This window comes from Aulonocara sp. 'chitande type north' Nkhata Bay, linkage group LG20 (genome assembly GCF_057382095.1).
Source record: "Aulonocara sp. 'chitande type north' Nkhata Bay isolate Kocher_YH1m ecotype deep benthic linkage group LG20, A_spYH_male_GT1.1, whole genome shotgun sequence".
Lineage (NCBI taxonomy): Eukaryota > Metazoa > Chordata > Actinopteri > Cichliformes > Cichlidae > Aulonocara > Aulonocara sp. 'chitande type north' Nkhata Bay.
In genome coordinates this window covers 24,447,230-24,467,676 of record NC_141363.1, presented here as the reverse complement: position 1 = coordinate 24,467,676, position 20,447 = coordinate 24,447,230, and the positions used below count along the sequence as shown (strand labels likewise).

General features: G+C 39.0%; 1 protein-coding gene across 2 annotated transcripts in view; it reads left to right on the top strand.

Moving 5' to 3' along the window:
* Nucleotides 1-20,447, top strand: part of magi3a (membrane associated guanylate kinase, WW and PDZ domain containing 3a) — a 108,029-nt gene that overhangs the window by 59,683 nt on the left and 27,899 nt on the right. For both annotated transcript variants that reach the window (XM_086276984.1, XM_086276985.1), the window contains exons 2-3: nt 8,377-8,493; nt 12,536-12,655. In XM_086276984.1, coding sequence (XP_086133110.1) covers nt 8,377-8,493; nt 12,536-12,655 — 237 coding nt within the window. The remainder of the gene's footprint in view (nt 1-8,376; nt 8,494-12,535; nt 12,656-20,447) is intronic.

Genomic DNA, 20,447 nt, shown 5'->3' with positions numbered 1-20,447 from the left:
TCTACAGAGTGATAAAAAGCAGCCAACCTGAAGTAAAAAGTGCACTTACAGAAGCTTGGAAAGTAAAGCGTCTGGGCTTCTTTAAGTTTAAGATGCCAACTGTCTGCCATCTATAATCCAGTTTTGAGATCCCTTGATGCCCGCTCACATCCAGGGCCCTTTGACTTCAGTAAATCACATGATAGGGTGGGGCTAGGCTTCACAATGGGTTCACCTGAAACCTTGGCTGATTGTGACCCACACCTGTTTTCACACCTTGGCTCGCCTTCAAGTGTGATTAGGTAGAGGATCAATAGGGGATCCGTGACCCTCTTGGGAACACTCCCATGGGGCTTCAAATCTGGGACTCTCCACCAATTGCTCTTAGAAATGAAGAAGCTTCTCGGATGAGAGGTGAAACATCTTCAAGAAACTTAAAGTCCTTTCCTTTCCAAGCTCCTTAGACTATGATGACCTGGATGACTGAGAACCTTCACAGACATACTTACAAAAGCTGTACCTTTTAACATTGCAATTTAAGTGACATCTACTGATTAGCCTTAAAGTACCTTAGGTATCCCAAACTGATACTTACTCTCCTTTTTGATACTAAAATTCTGAAAACACAATGGTACCAATTTCTTTCTTCTGTACCATTAGGTACTGTAGGCAGTGTATGCAGTTCTTCAGGAACTGAGGGGGGCAGCACATCCTAGTTTGTCATTACTTGCTGAAGAAGAATGACACCCACAGACACTGCAAAAACTGTAGTGTATGAGGAAGATGACAATTAACTGCAGCTGCCACAATAATGCTGTCACTCACCTGACTCATAAAGGCAGCCCGAGGCAGGTGATGATTTATTCACTCAAGGTGTGCTTTTCAGCCAAAGGGAAGAAATTCTCCCAGTTTAGCAAAGCACCCAAAATATCAACATCCAAATCTGCTCATAGAATTAAAAGTAAATGAATTCACAGTTCAACATTCAACCATATCCTTCTTATGTTATTCTGAAATTTACGTTATCTGCAGTAATGTTAGTAGGTTACACGGCAGCGACTCTAACATTTCAGTATCTGTTCTGTAAACAAAATATAAGATTAGCATTTTAAATAAATGATCTGCAATCACTGTGCTGGTGATTTCACTTTTTTAACTTCTTAAACATGAATTCTTCAAGAAATACATAAATAAGGTTTAAGTTCATGGGATAAATAATTTATTTTGGTGTTGAACTGGGTTTTGAGAATCCACTGGTTCTAGTACTAGTACATTATGTGTTGCACAATGGAAGAATTGTAGCATTTACTAATTAGCCCAGAACAGGAAGTAAAGCTAAGGCTGCTGGGACCTACGTTTGTTTTAAAGGGTTAAGGAAAATATGTGTTTTTATATAATATTGCCACTGTGTTAAAAAGTCATGGTTACACCAAAAACATCCTGTGGGAATCACAAATATCTGAAACAAATTTCATGGCTTTCTGCCATAGGTGTTTGGAAAAATCTTAAAAGTGATTAGGATACATCCTCTGGGAACCATGATTATCTGTACAAAAGTCTGAGCTGAAGAACATGGCAACATATATCACTGGATAACTTCAAAATAAGCTGTCAGTAAAACCATGAAACACCAATCATAGGTAGGATTAGGTGATATAACAATAGCTATTTCTGTGTGGACCAAACTAATATAACCTGTAATCAAAAGTTATATTGGTTCAGCAGCAAATGCATCTCTAATAGGATACAGGACAGCTGTTTGTTCCTGGATTTTGGTATGGATGACCTCCAATAGCTGATGCACATATAGGTAGTAGAGGTGGGTGTGTCAACTGAGTTGCAGTGGATCTGACAGACTGCAGGGCCAAGAAATCATTTTCTGAGAGAAGTGGCTGGAGATAAATACTGGGTGAAGGAGAGTTTAATGCCACAATCTGTCAGTCTGCTCCATATCACAGAAAGGGGATAGGACAGGAGAGAAGAGAAGAGAAGACCTGCTTCTGATGACTGTCAGGTGACTGTGACTGTTCTTAGCCTCCCTGCCTCAGCTAAGAATCAAAAGGCAACCAAAAAGGCTTGCCTGTAGCTTTGTATACATGTATGTATATGTGTATGTATATGTGTGTAAATCTATAGAGAGATAGAGATTGATAGATATAGATCTATAGATAGGTGTGTGTGTATGTGTGAAAGGACAATTTCAAGGTCACTTCTTACTGCCTGGAAAACAAATGCTTGTTACTTTTATTGCATGTGGTTAACTATTGACTGGGGAGGACAGGGTACTTTGAATTAATGTGAAGTCACCTCATTTGGCAAGAATTCATCACACTGTACTACACAGACTGACTGGCTCCACTGAAGTTTTGATATGGCATGCACACATGCTCTATGTATCAATATAATAGGTGTAGACTGTTAAATGAGCCAAGACTGCACTAAGCCAGTTTCATCTCAAACATGTAAGTAATGGATATTTAGTACAGTCAGCCAACAATTGCAAGTAAGCCACCCGAATCCAAGAATATATTTCTGAATGCCGAGTGCTTTGGGAGACCATCTGTGTCTACTGCCAAGTGCACTGATGATTATTACACTGACTATAATAAACCTATAACATTAAGTCCGCATTCAATCTGTAGCATGACCATTCCTTTCAATTACCTGCTAAAAGAGTTCATTGCATACTTCTGCCAAGGGTGCAGGGATAATGATGCTGTCCTTGTGGCACACCAAGCTCACATAATATCATGAAGAGTCCCTTCTCCAGCACCTCATTTCCTCCAATTCTCTTATCAATAGGAATTTGATACTTATCGCCGATAAATCCTGTCATTCAACATTCTGTAAAGTCTTGATTTTAAAAGGTGAAATACTGAAACATGTATCTTGTCTAAAAAAAGTCTCTGACCTGGCCATTAGTTACTTTACAGCCAAAACACCCACACTGTGCAGTCTGACCTTATGTTAAGATATGGTGCCACTAATTGGATTTCAAGAGAGATCTATCTAACCTGAAGGGAGAAGGGCTACTGGGGACATTGATTTCCTTCATCTAACATTTTTCATCCCAAAGTGTTCCTCCATCCACAATTAATCACTTGAGCTTTGCAGCACTAATTGACTTCACACAGACTCCCTTTTCTAGCCAATTAAAGTACAGCTCTCAGCTTAAACAGTGGCCACACGAGCGAAAGATTTGTTCTAAAACAAGAAACAATCCACACCTCTCCAACTTCAAAGAAGGGTGTTTAAGGAGAAATGCTGGTTTTATTCATGTCACATTGATTGGGCAGACATGACACTGAAAGATGAGCCCACTGGTGTAAAACCCACCATGTCTGTATGCCTGTTGCTCTCTAAAGGGAAACCAAAATGAGCCGTAAGTGTTTATTTCATTTTCCTTTACCTTTTTAGTATAAATATAGACAACCGTGTTTCCAAAAATCTGGTGATTCCTCTGTCTGCCTGTCATACAGAATGAGGCAGGACATTCTATTGTCCCAAGTTGCCAAATGAACCTAACAAGGTGGTAATTAGCAGATGGTAGGGGCTTTCTCACCATTTCTGGAGCTGCACTACTGTCAGAGAATTGCCTCATTAGACGCCCACTGACATCCCTGCTGGTGACATCTCTTCATTGCTTCCTCTCTCATTTTGGAAGAGCATTGTGTCTATGCAAGCATATTGTAATTTAACTGCCTGTTTACTGGATGCCTGGGTAAATATCTGTATTGCAAGTGTATTGTTTTGGCCCCGGTGAACCGAGAGCATGCTGGTGTGCCAAGTCGAGCTGCAGGGTTTTAGCAGAAGACAAACAAAGATGGATAGTTTTACCTGAGTGCTCGGTAGAAAGTTTGGAAGCTTATTTGTTTCTGTAGTTGAAGAGAGTTTTTTTTTTTTTGAGTCAACCTAACTTCTTTCTCATGATTATATCAGTCTGAACAACAGATTAACAGCTAATCTATTGCTCTGCTGATGATTAAAATACTACGTAAACTATTAGACTTGGTTCCACTTTGGTCACTAGAAGATGAAGCCTATCAAAGTGATAATCGATAGGCAGCACATGAAATTATTAGCCTATATCTTTTTTTCAATGGCATGTCTTAAACTGTTGGATGGATTGTCGTGAGACACTTTACCCCAGATGAAATTTCAGTTGATGGTGTTATTTCTTTCAAGACGAAATGCTTAAAAAACCCATTACTGTCATCCTCAACTGTGCTTTGCTGGTTGTGTGATTTGGTACATTTTAACACAGTTTTTCTAAGAAATTGAACATAGTCAGCATTATACCTGCTAAATTGTGTTAGCATTGTGATGAAGGATTATGTAGAAACAGTCTCAGTGCTGCTAGCATGCTTCTAGGCATTTGATTTTATTCTGTTTTGTTGTAATTATGTTTAAAAAAAAATCCGAAGCACCTCATATTTCTAAATAAAAGTACATTACAAAGGATTTGTTCTGCTTTAGCATTTCATTGTGCACTTTAAAGCAGGAAAGTTGTGTACCCATCTGCTAAGCCTGTCCTCCTGCTCCTCAATATGTGACCTGAAAACTAATGGCAGCTAAATACAAAAAGAAGGCTTGGCTTGTATTTGCCTTTATCCTTGCGGCAGAAGACAGGTGAAGAGGCACTATAGCGACAGGTAGATGCAGACATCCATTGAAAGCAGAGGATTGTTATTAGAGCAAATAAAAGGTTAAGTGGCTAGCAGTGGAATAGAGAAAAAGGAGAGATGCAGGGAGGCCTGATAGCAATTCAGAAAGTGATCTCAAACATAGGTGTGAAGAGCCCCGTGGGGATCTGCCAGGGCTGATGAATCTCCACAGAAAGGGCGGCACAGGCATGCATGGAGTGGTTGAACAATGATTAAAAGGGAAAATGAGACAAGCATGGTAGGTTTCCATGTGTGTTCCCATGCATCATCATTAATCCTCCGTGCAAACATCACCCACTTCGTGCACCTTGTCCGCCTTCACTCCCTTTGTTTTTAATAATTCTCCATCCTTGAACTGCAGTTCCCCTTTTCCCCAGCTGCTCCCCTACACTCCCCCTGTGTGAGAGTGCCTAATAGCCGGATGACAAGGCACAAAGGCTTCCATTGTGTCCCACATGCCTCGTACTACTACCCTGGCAGGCCAGTGATGTGCTGCCTAGTAACCTAGCAGGAAGCTGAGAGTCGCTGCACTCCCCCTTTCTCTCATTCTCTTTCTGTCTCTGGAGATATGATGTGGCAGGCTAACGCAAGCTGACAGGCGGGCCACAAAGGCTACCCTGTTAGAGGCTCTTGAGTAGGAGTTTGCTTTGGGCAGTGGAGGTAATTTGCATGTGTTTGTGTGTAAGTACGAGAGAGAAAAAGAGATTGATTTTTGTTGACCCTGCGTTGTATCTACACATAGTTGCGGGAATTCTGTGGTATCGGTTAGTACCCTCTGTTGTCCACACTGAAACCAGTTGATCTTCCAAGGCCTTGTGTGAAAATAGATTTGGGGTGGGTTTCCCAAGCTTGATAAAAGCCCTGGCGGAGGGGTAATCACTCCCATCTACACAAGCTTGACCCAGTGGGAGGGATGGGATGTATTTTCTTTATGTTTATTAGAATTTGGGGTTTTTCATTTCTCATAGCTTCTGGGAACATGGACCGCAGGCTTGTGGCTTTTGTGGGGTTTTGTTGTGTATTCAAAGCCAGGCAGCTTTTGTTTCATTGACCTAAATTCCTTACATTCATTGTGCCAATAAAAAGTCTATAGAGTTACATAATAGATAGCCATGCTTCTCCATGCCTTAGCACTTACTTGTACCACTGACATGCTGCAATTACGGTACCGTTTCAGCTTAAGCAAATTAGCAGGTACATGAAGGATGACTGGAAGCCCCAAAAATTCCAAAAACCTGCCTGTGCCTTCCTGCAGAGCACAGTGCCACAGTACTGAGTTGTGTTGAGCATCCAGTAAACAAGAAATTCAAAACGTTTTATTAAAAAATATTCTCACCACCACTTTTTAAGACAACATTATCCTGCTGATCTGCAGTCCTAGCATTACTTGTTTTATCCCCTTAGGGAATGAATAACAATGAATTTAATTTACAATATTTTGGAATTAGGTGGGTTTTTATTTTGTCTTATTCCCCAGCTGCCTCGGCTCTCCTTTAACACTTCCGAATGAAAATGTCATAAAAATATTGTTCAAGTTTTTCTTGAATAGGAAAAGCTCTTACAGAGTGTGGGATGTGTAGGATGCGCCACAAAAAAATCATTACTTTCACTATGGGAATATTTCTCTTTGCTATTATGAGAGTTGGATTTTTTTTTTCTACATTTTATTTTCTACATGTGTCTGTATGCGTATGTGTGTGTATTTTGTAAATTAGTGAATACATTTGAATGCAAAAAAAAGTTTTTAGTTGTTAATTAAAATAATGATGCAGAGTACTATTTCAAAATATTTATGAGCAGATGAGCCAACAAGAGAATCGCTCTTACAATTTGTAAAATTACATATTTACATATTCTGCTGGAAGACGTGACTGACTTAAGCTCCCCACAGTAGTTTAATGTCGATCTCATTTGGAGTCTGTCATTTTCTGCATGACTTGTGTTTGATTTGTCAACATTTCCTGATTTGGATAAGACATCTGCTGGATTTCACCACTTCTGTCAGAGACTCTGGCAGACATTGGCACATCTTGGCCTTGCGTTTCTGCATTTTGGGCAAAGAAAAAGGGACAGATGCATAATACAAGACTTGATTCTGATCAAAGTCAAAGTGTTTTTTGAGAAGAAGAAAAAACCCCAAAGCCAAACAAATGGCATGACAATTGATGTAGATATCACATCCTTGTGCCCACTCCCTTAGTCAGCAGCGTCAGGTTAATTGTGTACCCCCTGCTAAGCAGTGGTGGAGAGAATGAGCTTTGATGCCCGCAGTGGTAGTGAAGACGTATTCAAAGCACATCCTGCGTGTCCCTTCTTCAGAAAGAAACTTATATGCTCCACACACAGCTTGAGACCACACAGTGGAAGAGTCTAACTGTAGCAAAGAAGCACAAAGGATTTTGCTCTTGGTTTCTTTCTTCTCTCTTCATCTCTATGATATTCCATCACTCTAAGAAGAACTGTAAATCTTCTTCCTGCACTCTCTTTCTCAGACTTTCCTTCCTTTTCTTTTGCTTCTAAAAAACAGCCATCCTAATGTTCTGTTCCTGTTTTGTTTTTTTTTGTTTGGTTGTTTTTGTCGTGAGTGCATCTGAATTATTACTACAAAATTGTCCAATTAATGTTTAATCAGATCACTCCCCACACTTGGATTAAACTGCTGTTCCTACTAGGAAATAATAGTGCTAATGTTATGCTCTTGCCTTTTGCCATGCGTCTGGATTTTTAACGATAGAGCTTAATAAATATTTAATCATGTGACTAATAGGTTTCATTCCGATCGGGATTGGATAGAGATCATACTATGTACATTTACTTACAGTTGTGTGAAAAAGAAGGTTTTCCAAATGAGGACACAATAAAAAAAAAGTGTTCCTTAGCAGGTCTTGAATTACATAAATATGTATGTCTGATGGGTTACATTGATTGACTGAACCTACAGTGGTGGGGAAAAATGTATCTCAAGGGTCTAACTCATCGATGATAAAGGTGGGCATAGCTACAGTGACATCATCCATTGGTTTCTGATGTTCAGCGTTAAAGCCTTGAGATCTTGATTTAACAAACAAACAACAAAAACCCGTTTTTGACAAGGAGGGGTGTGTCTGACTGTGAAGTGCTTTGGCTGGCAGCTAATTGGTCACAAGCCGTTATGTAATGAGCATACCAAGGCCAATCCTCCTTTTTTAAAACATAGCACCTGTGCTATCGCCATCTGGTGGCCATCAGATAAAATTGGCTTATTGTTTGTGATCTGGAAGCTAGGTCCATCTTTTGCACAGTTTATTGCAAGTGTATCTGTAACCTGTGTATTATTCTCGAGCACGTTTCAAAAATAAAGTTTTTAACTAAAGCTTGGGTAAAAAAAAATTAATCTATTTTTATTTCTTTAAGGCTTATTCTTTACGTTAGCATGATAGCATGAAACATGACAGTGATCATTATTGGAAGCGTAAAACTTTCATAGACTTGCATGCTACTATGTGCTACTAATCACATAGTATCAGATGTAAATATTTACTGTCCCAACATGTGGTGTTTTTGATTTGGGCACTGTAGCAGGGGTTATTGATTAGAGCTTTCCAATATTGTTGGTTATAAAATAAAATTTCTGATTATCTTTTTTAATTGTCTTTAAATGTAAATAATCAAAATGGTGTTTTTAAAATGTGTGTAGTTTGGAGGCCGTCCAGTGTGAATTCATAACTCAAACTTTTCTTTTCTTTCCCTCCAGGTAAAGTGTTGAATACTGATTTGCGTCACTACCTCAGTCTGCAGTTTCAGAAGGGCTCCCTGGACCATAAGCTCCAGCAGGTGATTAGGGACAACCTGTACCTGCGTACCATTCCCTGTGAGTAGCTTCCTCAGCCTTGGGCCCTTCAGTCTTCTCTCTCTGTCTGGGTCTTCTTGTTGCCCTCTCACCTCTCCAGATGGAGCGTAGTCTCTTCCCATCTGTAGCACTACCTGTTATGCATTTTCCTCCAGGCCCTCCCTATTCTTTAATTCAAATAAACCCCTTTAACTTGTTTTCTGTTAATTTCTTCTACTTACACTTCAGTATTATAAACTGCAGATTTTCACTTCTTGATCTTACCAAAATTTGTAAAAGCACACAGTCCTATGAAAACCTGAATAGGCTTTTATATGGATGTCTACATAGGTAAAATGTATAAATATAGACTTCAGTGCTTGTGGAATAAAAAAGGGTGAAAAACTTTCAGTGTTTTTATGTTTAATAATGGAGTTTTGCCCTCGTGTATATGAAATATTTAATTAAGAGAGATGTTTGTCAGTTTCTGATTGTTGTCAGACCTTGGTTGTGTTCGATTTAAATTCAGGAAAGAGTAATTCTACATTTTCTTCCCTATTTACTTTCCACCCTCTGATTTTTTTTTCCCCCCTCAGTTTGAGTTTGCTCCACTGCTTCTTTTGGAATATTCTGTGTTAATACCCGAGTGATTTAAAAATGGACAACAAGGGCAACAGGCGTAAATGAACGAGCAGCTGCAGTTCTCTGGGATGCGCAGCTGAGTTAAAAAAAACAAAACAAAACATAAACAACAATGTTTTTGCCATTTATCACTGAGACAGCATTTATTACTTGTGCAACTCACAGTTAGCATTTGGAAAGCTTTCACTTCTGACATTTTGCTTGTGGGGGACATTATTCAAAAGACAGTTGGAGGTGCATTTAAGGAATATTGCTGTGTAGAAGTATCACTGATTAATTTGAGATGCATATTTATTTGTGTCTTACCGAATAATCATGCTTGCTGTCGTGGAAGTTTCACAGTAGTTTAAAGTTTAATCATTAGACCTCCTCTCCTAATTACAGTGTGATAAATAACATCTCAGTCTTTTCTATCTCAAATAAAATGCAAATGTTACATTTTCTCACATTATCACAATGATTATCACAGCTGAAAAGCCAGTGTTGTAGTTGTACCTGCTTGTGCACATTTGGGTCTACTTTAGTGAGTTATTGTGGAAGATAATAGAAACTGTGAACCACGCGTATCAACACTGCGGTTTGGCTTCAGTAGCTCAGCATATGTCCGCTGTCCAGTTTGCTCATTCAGGCCTGTGCCAGTGGCTTATCACAGTGCACTCAGCCAAAGTGACCCTGTGAGCAGCCTAAATAGCCATTACAGCATGATGCCATGCGCTCATTACAGCACTCCAAATAGCATTTCGGAGTGACAGAAGTATGACTTTGCTTTTCTGCTGCACACAGAGAAGCTTCATTAAGTGTCACTCTTGCCTCCCACAAACTGGGGCTCAAGCCAGTACCAGGGGTCTAGGTCACCCAAAAATCCTTAAAGCTTCACTAAATTCCAACACCCAACTCTACCGTCTACTATCGCTCTCTCCTTCCCTGGGTATTAATATCCATTGCAGCACAGCACTCAGGCCCACTAGTCTCGCTTCACGATAAAACACCAAGGAAGGATGGTGCAAAGGTAAAAATAAAGTGCCTCAGGTTTTCAGTCAATTGCAATTTCTATTTTGAGAAGTTTAAAAACAAAAAAAAAAACTAAGCATAGCTGTTGCACTGAACTCTTCACTTACTGTTTTCTACTTACTGTAAGTCTCAGACAACTGTGGATGATGTGTGCCAAAATGGACAAGCTAAATGCCCACTTTCGAGTGTTTATTGTGTCTTCACTGTAGCTATTGAGCCAGCAACTGTAACCAACACTCATATTTCCATGTCCCTTCATGTTAGCGTTCTGATTTATTGTGTGTTTATCGTATATTACAGTCAAACTCACACAGTCTGACTAAAAGTTTGAAGTTGGCACTATGCGATCAAGCATCTGTCAGTTTACAAATGGCAATCCACGTGCTTCTTTACTCATTCTTTTTTGTTTTGCTGCAATTAGCATCTTGTGGGCAAATGCTTGTTGTTTCTTCTGGTGCTCCACTGAGTGGGTGTTCAACCTGCAAAATACAGTTCACGACTAAGAAAATCCATGAAACACAGTTCATATCTAACACTGGAGAGCTGGATTTTGATGTGAAGTCAGAATAACCTCCACAGACCTACTGTATCAACTACATTTACTTTTTGTTTTTCTTCTGTTTTGCTCCTGTATTGTTTTCATACAGTTGTTTCATCTCTTAAAAAAATCAAACACATAAACTAAAAGTTAAAACAGGCTTGTATTTTCCGGTGAGAATTGGCAGCAAATTTCTTCTGGTGCTCTCTTCAAGGCTCCTTCTCCCAGTGCTCTTTTTTTCAGGTGGCAGTTTCAGCAGTCCTAGCAGTCTCTTTCCACTGTCTAACCACTGAATAACAAACTACACATACAGTTTTATTTTTGCTATCTCTTTCATGTTTTAAAACTGTAATGTTATTGTTTTCTCCTTTATTTTGTGTTATTTTGGGAGGTTTCTGCTACCTTTTGCAGTCATGTTGCACCAACTTCATATGAATACATTTACATGATTGTATAACAGGAAAACCGATCCAGTGTCTTGGAGTTTGTTGGTAAGGTAGCTGAATTAACAATAAATAGCTACATAATACATTTCCCTATTCCTTCTTCCAAAAATGAGCTCATATATCTTCTTCTTGTGATTTTTATTGGTCTCATCTGATTGCTCTGTTTGACAGAATAAAAGATTGCCTTTGCAAGAAACTAAGCAGTTTCAGATGCGATGGCTCACACTGCAGTCGGGATGGATGTTGACACAGAAAGAAAATGAAGAATGGGGATGGGTTCCTATTAAGCTCTGAGTTAAAATCCCTCGTGCCTGCAGTGCAGTCAGATAGCAGAGCGGTTTAGCTGAGGTATTTCAAAAGGCCTGATTACATCTAAGATGATGGTAAGAGCAGCTGGCGTGTTAAGGAGCATTAAATTATTTTCATAACAGTAAGTTTTCAGTGTCTTGCCAATGAGACCATCAACAAGGGAAAATGTGACACTTTTTAAATCACAGTTGCAGCATGGTACTACTTAATGGCTCTTTGCTGGAATTGAAAGTGCTTTAAGGTTGCCTGTTTCAGGGGGTAAAGGACTGTAAAACGAAGGAGAAGGAGAACCAAGGATGCATTTGGGGAAAAAAGGGAATTCTTCTTTCTCGATTATTGTTTTAGGCAAAGCAACTGCCACCGATCATAACCATTGACATTTGGAAATACACTGCAAGTATGCGTGATTTGCTTGTTGTTGTTGTTTTTTGTTTTTTTATTCTTTTTTTTTAGTGCAGGAAACAACTATTGTGGCTAATAAATCAACAGAAAGGGCTTTGAGGTGACAGTGCGTTATATTCATTTGAATCTATTCACAATATCAGTTTGTGGTTTGTTGATAATGAGGTCCCATAAAATGCGTTGCATAAACAAACAGTTTATTTAGGTAGCCGTAGGCTGGCATGTCAGAAGTGTACAGCACCAGGATGTACATTGGATTAGTTATTATTAATTTCGGAGAACTAATTTCCACACAGAGCAGACATGCAGATGGTGTTATTATTTAAAAAAATATGTGTAAGGTCAACAGAGAGCTTTCTAATTTTTCTCATTTATCGTGCTTAAAGTGGTGCTGTTCTACACAATCAGCGTCAAAGTATGTAATTAAAAATCTTGTTCATTGTCATCACTTGTACTTCTTCTGTATTGTGACAGCTGTGTTGCTCTGTGGAGGACATTTTTTTCCCTCTGCTTCATATTTGAATAATGAATTCATCGCTTTGCTGTCCCAGCTTTGTTGACTATTCATGATGCAGACACAGATTCTCCCCTGAGCATTGTATTTGGACTTGAATCACATCCCTGTGGGCATGTTGGATTGAGTGTCACTTCCAACCCCCACTCCCACCCTGGCGATGAATGGCACATTCCACTTGTTTGGAGTTCCTACTGTATTAAACTTTCTCATTGTTGGCAGGTACTACTCGGCAGCCTCGAGAAGGGGAGGTTCCGGGAGTGGACTACAATTTTATCAGTGTGGCGGAGTTTCGTGAACTGGAAGAAAGTGGACTGCTGCTGGAGAGTGGCACCTACGATGGTATGTTCTCATACACAAGGAACACAATATTATGGAGGGGCCTGGATAGATAGTTTACTTTTAAGTGGGAGAAATAGGGAGTTACAAAATATCAGACACACATCAGACCCTGACCTTGGTATCGAACTATAAAATGATTTTGTTCTTTTCGGACTTTTGTCTGGTTGTTGATTGTTGTGAATACCAGTTTTTCCTCTGAGCATAAAATACAGCCACTTTTAATCATTGTTATAAATAATGAGAAACAAATACTGTACTATTATAGGGGTAGATTTGAAGATTGAGTCATACAGACAGCCACAGCCACTGGCAGTCACTGTCAAACTTTTTGCCCCAGGCAACTGCTAGCAACTATTTTTCAAGATGTTGCTTGCCAGTGCGAAATTGGTTGCAAAGAGGTATGTGATGCCGCACCAAAAACCTCCATGTGATTGCCCTTTGGTTGCTAGCAGGTAACCATGGTTGCCAATAGTTTGCAAGATGCTGACTCCAAACACTCGCCAAGCCGTAGTAAAAATTTTAAAAAGTGTGATGGAAAACAGAAACTTAGACAGTTTGTCTTCAAAGTAAAAGTTACATCTTTTGAGGTGTGCTTGCTGCAGGTTGAAGAATAAATGTTGAGTGTTGGAAGACAAGCCATCGCCTTCCAGTAGCCAGTAGCAAATGACCAAAGCAATTACAAGGAAAATTTTGGTGCAGCAAGTTCTTTGTCACATATCAGTCTCTAGGCTTGTGTGACTAAGGCTAAAGATGGATTTAACTGTAGTGTGACCCCTGAATTGGTGCTAAAATCATGTCTACCATAATGAAATCCTGCAGATGTTCTGTTTTGCCATCGCACCATAAACAAACCACATCAAACAAGACAACTTTTCATTTAAGATCACTCTGCTCAGATTGTATTCTGGCTCAGTTGACATTCTTTTCATTGGCCTAAAGTAACTGAACCAAACTGGAAAACACTACAATTTCTGTAAACACTATAAACACTGAGGACAGACCAATGTCCCAGTCCATTCCAGTCGCCAGGGTCCTGGTTATTAGTTGTCTTGTGAATTTGCTGAGCTGTACTCAGTAAGGTCATCAGGTGAAATCAGCACATTGCCCGTGTCATCAAACTGCCATCCTAAAAATGAAAGAACTGGAGATAATATATCCCCAGATGGCTTTACCCCATTCACCTACTCATGATGTCGAAAATGTGTTTGCTATGTAAAAGCTCTTTCATCTGCCCTCTGTCCCACATCTGCTCCTGAGAGACTGGCCCTCCAACCCTGAGCCTATGAGCCAGTGCTCGGGATAAATAATGGATCCCCCCCTGTCCTTTTCTGCCTAATGTAACACTATCATGTGTGTATTGAATGGAATAGAAACACAACCTCACAGAGTTAATTATTAATGCCAAGCCTTTTGCTCAATAAACTTCCACACAGACCTACAAATAGACAGACATACTTTAAAGCAGGAAGTGAGAGGGTGAAATATTTGACCTCATAATGGCTGGCCTTGGTTAGTGAGTCATCTACTTCACATTGATTACTAGTGGCTCCAGGCTTTATATTGTAGATGGTAAAATTAACATGCACACCATGCACATTATCTGATAATGCATGTTTTCAGAGGTCCCGTAAAGCCCATAGCTCTTTAGGGTTTTTTGTTGATGATTTATTAAAGCACATGGATATTTTCTTTAATTGGATTAAGGGTATAGTACCCACATTATATATGATTTATGTTGTTTTGTGTGTCTTAGTGTGAAAACTGTTTCTTTTTTCCTTCTTGAACTGAACTTTGAATGTCAAAGGTTCAGGGAAAACAACAGTGAATCATCATTTATCACTACCTCTCCCTTTCATGACACGCTTAGTACTGTTTGTAGACAGTGCATTCCCTCTCTACTTTAATAGCATATAAAGATGTGGTCAAAAGCCAACAAGACACACATTAATGTCATATTAATTATGGGGCTCTTAATGATTTCCTTGAAGTGTTCTTTTTCCAGGATGGACTGATTAAACAGAATATATCTTTGGAGACTTTAAGGAAACAAGAATTGGGTGCACAAGTTTAAAATTATTTTGGAGTTTCTCAATGTACCAGTACTACTGGCAGCAAAACAGCCCCAGACCATGATGCTACCACCACTGTGCTTCACATTTGGTACAATTAATTTAAGTAAACTTCCAATTCTGCCAAGAAAAGTGTTCAAATATCCAGCTAGAATTATGCCAAAGGTTGCTGATGTCTACCAAAAGCAATTGGTTGGGCTATATCTTGCTACAGGACATTTAACCAAATATTAGTGAGGATGTATTTATACGTCTGACCCTGTGTGGATTGGAGAAATTCCCAAACAATTTAAAACCTGTGGATCCAGTTCTTGTTTTTCAGTCATTAAAGAATGTACCCTGGAAAAAAGAAAAGTTCCATGAAATGGTTAAAAACCCACAATCACCATTACCTCTGAGACTAATCCTTCAGACCTGTGAATAATAGTAGCATGCTGTAACCAAGACCGAAACTCACTCTTGCTGCTCTACTAAAGGGAGTATTTGGTGGAGGAAAAAAAGTCTTTCACAGACTTTCAACTCACTAAACAACAATAGGAAGTTATTTAAGAAGGCCATTAAGATGAAAATACTTAACTAAGCATAAAAGAGGAAAATTGTGTTTTCAACAATCTTGCTCTCCGCTTTCCAGGGAAGTATTAGCATAAAAGTTGACTCAGCTGTTGGGGAACTGAATGGAGAAACTAAAACTACACAAAAACATACAGATCGGTTTGCCAGTATTTCTTTTACAGAGAAAGTGTCAAAGTGTAACACTTATGTTGTAGCTGAAATTGATTTGGGTGCCTGTATGTATGTGATTTAGGGCATATCCGACTTTATGCCCCTCACTGTGCAAGGTAGAGAAAAGCCAGTGGTATGAATCATTCATGACAGATGCTGCAAGCAGAAATGGACCAGCAAAAGTCAATAAAACACTAGGCCTGCTACAGCTGATTTAATTGGATTTCATCTGGAAATTCCAGTGTTGTTTTAATTTTAATATCTTATTATTTCCTATGTTGTGTTCAACATTCATTTAATATGAATTCCTGATGCCACGGGATCCCATTATACTGTGAGCAATTATTAAAATCAGTGGGCTACCTAAATTTGTGGCTTGTATGGATCTGGCTATGCTTACATCCTCATCCGTGATTGTATTTAACAAGACTGCCATGGGAAACATAACCTTGATTACCTGTTAGAAGGTATAATCATAGGTCGGTGCAAAAATGGCTTGCTGGATGCACTGCAAATATAAAATACTACATAATGACATACTGAGGAAAAAGCACAGGACATGATTTACAGACAAGGCTGCACTAGGGTCTTTTTAGCTGACGGTTACAGTCTGAAGTTGCAGGCCCACCAGGGGATGGTTTGACAGGGGCTGAAAATGATGAAATCCCTTTGTTTGTGCAATGCCAAATTCATCCCCCATGACAATCACAGACTTTAGTGGAGAAGAAATGACTGTTTACGGCCTCCTTGTTTTGCTCAGCCACACTGCCTACAACCATTTTATAATAGGATATTTTTGGTGTTATAGGCTTTACGAAGTTCTGAGACAAAGCTACATAACTGTGGATTAGATTTGTAACAATGCAACAGGCCAGTTTTCACAGAAAAGGGGGGTATAAAGGTGCTGGACTGGCAACTGCTACGTTTGCCTATTCATGGGAACTGATTAAGAAGTAACTCATCTCTAAGGAGTACAAAAGAGATGGTATAGTACTCAATTAGATTTTTGCACATACAAAAAAGAAAAAGGAAACATAGAAAGGGAAGAAACGGCTGAAACTGAAATTGAGGAAAATAAAAGATATAGAAAAAAAACTAGTTAGGATTGACAAGCTCAATAATAAAAACAGGAATTTACAGTAAAGATATGAATGGTGTTTAATACATTTTGGGTTTCACAACACAGACTCAGGAAATGAACATAAACTAGAGAGGAAGTTCATTTATGAGAGGCAGGTCAACAGTAGATTGCTAAGCTGTACACACACACAAACACATGGAGACCGAGCAGGAGAAAGCAGAGTTGACAAGGTTGGCTTGTGAAGTGTGAGCATCCATGCCAAGCAGGGCCTACACCCAGTGCCAAGGCTGGAGCATAAGAGACGCTTTACCCACCTGAGGCACAAGCAATCAGTGATGAGGCCTGGGCAGGCTGGGCACTACCCAAGAGAGTGGAAGGCCATCCTCAATGATTAATGAGGGTCGGTGACTGCAGCCGGCAGGTTCAAAGAGTCAGAGGGATAAATGTGGTGAGGGTGGAGGGGGCGGTTGTGGTGAGAGCTGAACCAAAGCATAAATCCTTAAGAGGTTTTTCCCAAGCTTCCACAGTATAAGGGATGTCTCCAATTTCCTTTTGTCTTTGAAAACATCCCCACAAAACATTTGCTAGCAATTCCCATTACTAAGTGACCCTGACTTCATGAATTCTTGCTCTGTAGCATCAGAGCTCATAACAAAAGTTTCTCTGAAGGATAAAGTAGGATTTGGAGGAGTTAATTCTCCCTGCAAATATAACTGTGGTAACAGTTGTACTCACATTTTATTCAGTTACTCACAAGTTGGAGATGTGATACTGTATTCTGGCAGCTGCTGACTAAAACAGATGGCATGATATCTACACACACACACACAATCTGTATACACATTCTTTCCCATCAATAAACACATGAGGACTGTGGATACATTTCGTCTTGGGGTCTCTGGGGAACAGCAGCCAAGTTTAAAAACGTGTTCTTTCACACAAAACTGTTTCTTACGAGCAGCAAACATACCCTTGCATGTTTAGTATGAGTGTGTGGCTGTGTAATCTTCTGACAGTGCCAACCAAGTGTTAGCTGAGTTAAAATGAAAATGACTTTGCTTTACACTGTCCATCCACCACTCACCACCTATCTAACAGGTGCTTTAATGTAATAACACTATGCTGAACTTGTTAGTACTTTGAGAATGAAAATTCACAAGCTGTTGATGATGGATAGTAATACGTTGATCCACTGTGATTTTCTGTATTTGAGACAAACTTTCCCTCAAGTATGTTAAATATAGAAACCAAACTGAGATGCATATAAATCTCATCCAATGTTTGTGAGTGGGTGACTTACAGGAATTTGGAATTCCAAGATCAGGAGCTTGATCTAAATCTAAGCTATTAGGGAACAAAAAAGGGGTTCCTACCTAGATAAAATAGTAATTCTTACTCTAATTTCTTTCTGTATTTGCTGCTTCTTGTTACATTTTTTTGGTAGACCACAGCATATTAATTGGCTAAATGAGAGCCCACATCAACAGGTGTCTATTTCTGTCAATCACATATTGTCACGGGTAGCTGCTGGCATGGTGGCCTCAGGGATTTTTCCTTCTCCATTTTCTTCTGAGAGTGAACAGTCCATTCATCTTAGGGTAGTAATTAAGGTGCAAGATTCATGGTGAGCACTCTGACATCATCGAGGTTGCCAAAAGGTGATCGTATCCTATTAAAACCAGAACCTTTTGTCTTGATAAGGATGCATAAAGCATTTGTTAATTAGGCTGAAATATGTCAGCACCATGCACGGGTCAGATAAGTTTCTCCCTTTTTTCTTGCTTTCGTGAAAAGAATATGGCATAAATATTAGGGAAAGAAAAGCAGGAATGTCCATGTTGCTACTATTACATATGAGGATTGCACACTATGTTGAGATTTTGGAATTTCATTTATCAGTAGAGATGTTTATATATAAATATGTGGAAATGAAAAACAATGAACTCTTTCTCTTTCCCTTTTTGTTGAAATGATGCAGCTGCATTAATGTGAGTTCCTGGTGCAACAGATTGTTGGGTGCACTGGGTTGGCTAGACCAGTGGTTCCCAAGTGGGCACACTCATGAACCCTAGGGTTGGGAAAGGCAGTGTAAAACAACATAAATTATACTAACCAGCAGTGCAGGCAACCCACCACAAAAAACAAACAAACATAAAAATAAAAATTGATTTAAGGCTTTAACAAGACCAGAGAGCTCAAAAAGCTCATCCAGAGTAAGTCATCTGTCTGGAGAAGTTAGCTAAAGCTAATAAGCTCACACGTGAACGCCAAAAACTCCTGGCCTATTTCAAATTAGCAGTAGATCTGATCCAGAGCTGGCCAGACTGTTTGTTTGTTTATTGTTTTTAATAAGGCAATAGAGGCAAAGTACTTGCTAATGGTGTAGCAACACTCCTGCAAGGAAAGCCCACGTGTACAATCTGCAAATAGGCTGTGACAAATAGAATCAAAAGAAGGACTGAACTTTTTGTGTCACTCCACAATCTGCCACCTAGCAGATAAGAACTTTCTTAATCCTGAGGGATTTATTTTGTAGCTTTTAAAGATAAGACATGGTAATTTAATAATTTAAAATAGCTTCTATGTTTAAATATTAGCCTTCAACATAAAGAATAGAGGGTTTTCCTTGAACTGTATATTTTCTTAGCAAACTGTGTCAGCTGGCCTTTTAGTCAGTAGAGTCAATCAAAGATAAATAGAGTATTCAGAGCCACTGGATATCACACAACACCAACACCTCAGATGAAAGCAGAAAGGCACTGAACACATTTATTTACAAGGAGAAAAACTATGTATATGCAGAGAAAAAGATCCAGTCATCCTTGTAAAATGCAGCGAATGCCTGTGAAATGTTGCAGAAAGCTCACCTGCTGCTGGTGCTGCTTCTCCCTGCCACTTTCTCTTTTTAGGTTAGATGCAGTTAATGATTTTTTTTTACCTTCTTATAGATGTTTTATATTGATGTCACAGTTAAGAAATATTTATTGCACTTAATCATTTAGTGGTCTTCAAGTCAAATCTTTCTCTTCGCTTCACTTTCTGCCACACTGAAATGAACACACATACAGCAAAGCTAAGGAGGCGTGTGCACGATGAAACGGAGAGCAGAGCTCGCCAAACCTCTGAATCAAAAAATGCTTTTAAAATATATCAATTTAAAAGGTTTTTCAAACAAATACTGCACCATTTTATACACATACAAACCCAGCTGTGTTACTAGAATGAGTTGAGGTATAAAGAAGTGAAAAGAGATGCACTTTGACTTCATACTGTTACATTGTTTCATTTCACTTGTTCTGTGGACACTAATAATTTTAAATGGGTAAATTATTAATAGTTGTATCGTATTGTATTGTATTGAACTGATGGTACCTGGTGCATCCTACCACAATTTGAGAGAGAAAGACTCCTGAGTATCTCTTCGCTCCCACGTCTCTACACAGAACAGCTGAACCGACACAGTTCTGCCTTTCCATCATTTTGGCTCAGATATGCAACAGTAAATACAGCCTTTATTGTTCGTCTTTACTCTTGCTGTTATAATTTGCAGTTGTGCTTTTTGTGTATAGATAATCAATTGATCTTTTATTCTTTAGTTGTTTTTTTCACAGATATCTTTATTATTGATCTGTTAGAATCAGGAATTAGGATCTGTTTGACCCATCTGTTTGTAATAATGAAATATATTTGTTATTGTGTGGCTTGTCGTTAAAATAATAAAACATATATATTCTCTATAGAGTCATCACATAAAAAGGAAGACACAGATCACAGAACAGAATTAGATATATTATAATTATACATAGTACATAGTAGACAGCAGATGCCTGGGGATCTTGCAAAGTCACAGGATATAAATGTTAAATGATATTAGCGGTGCATTAGCAAGTTCTTAATGAGCTGGACTCTACAGTTTTTA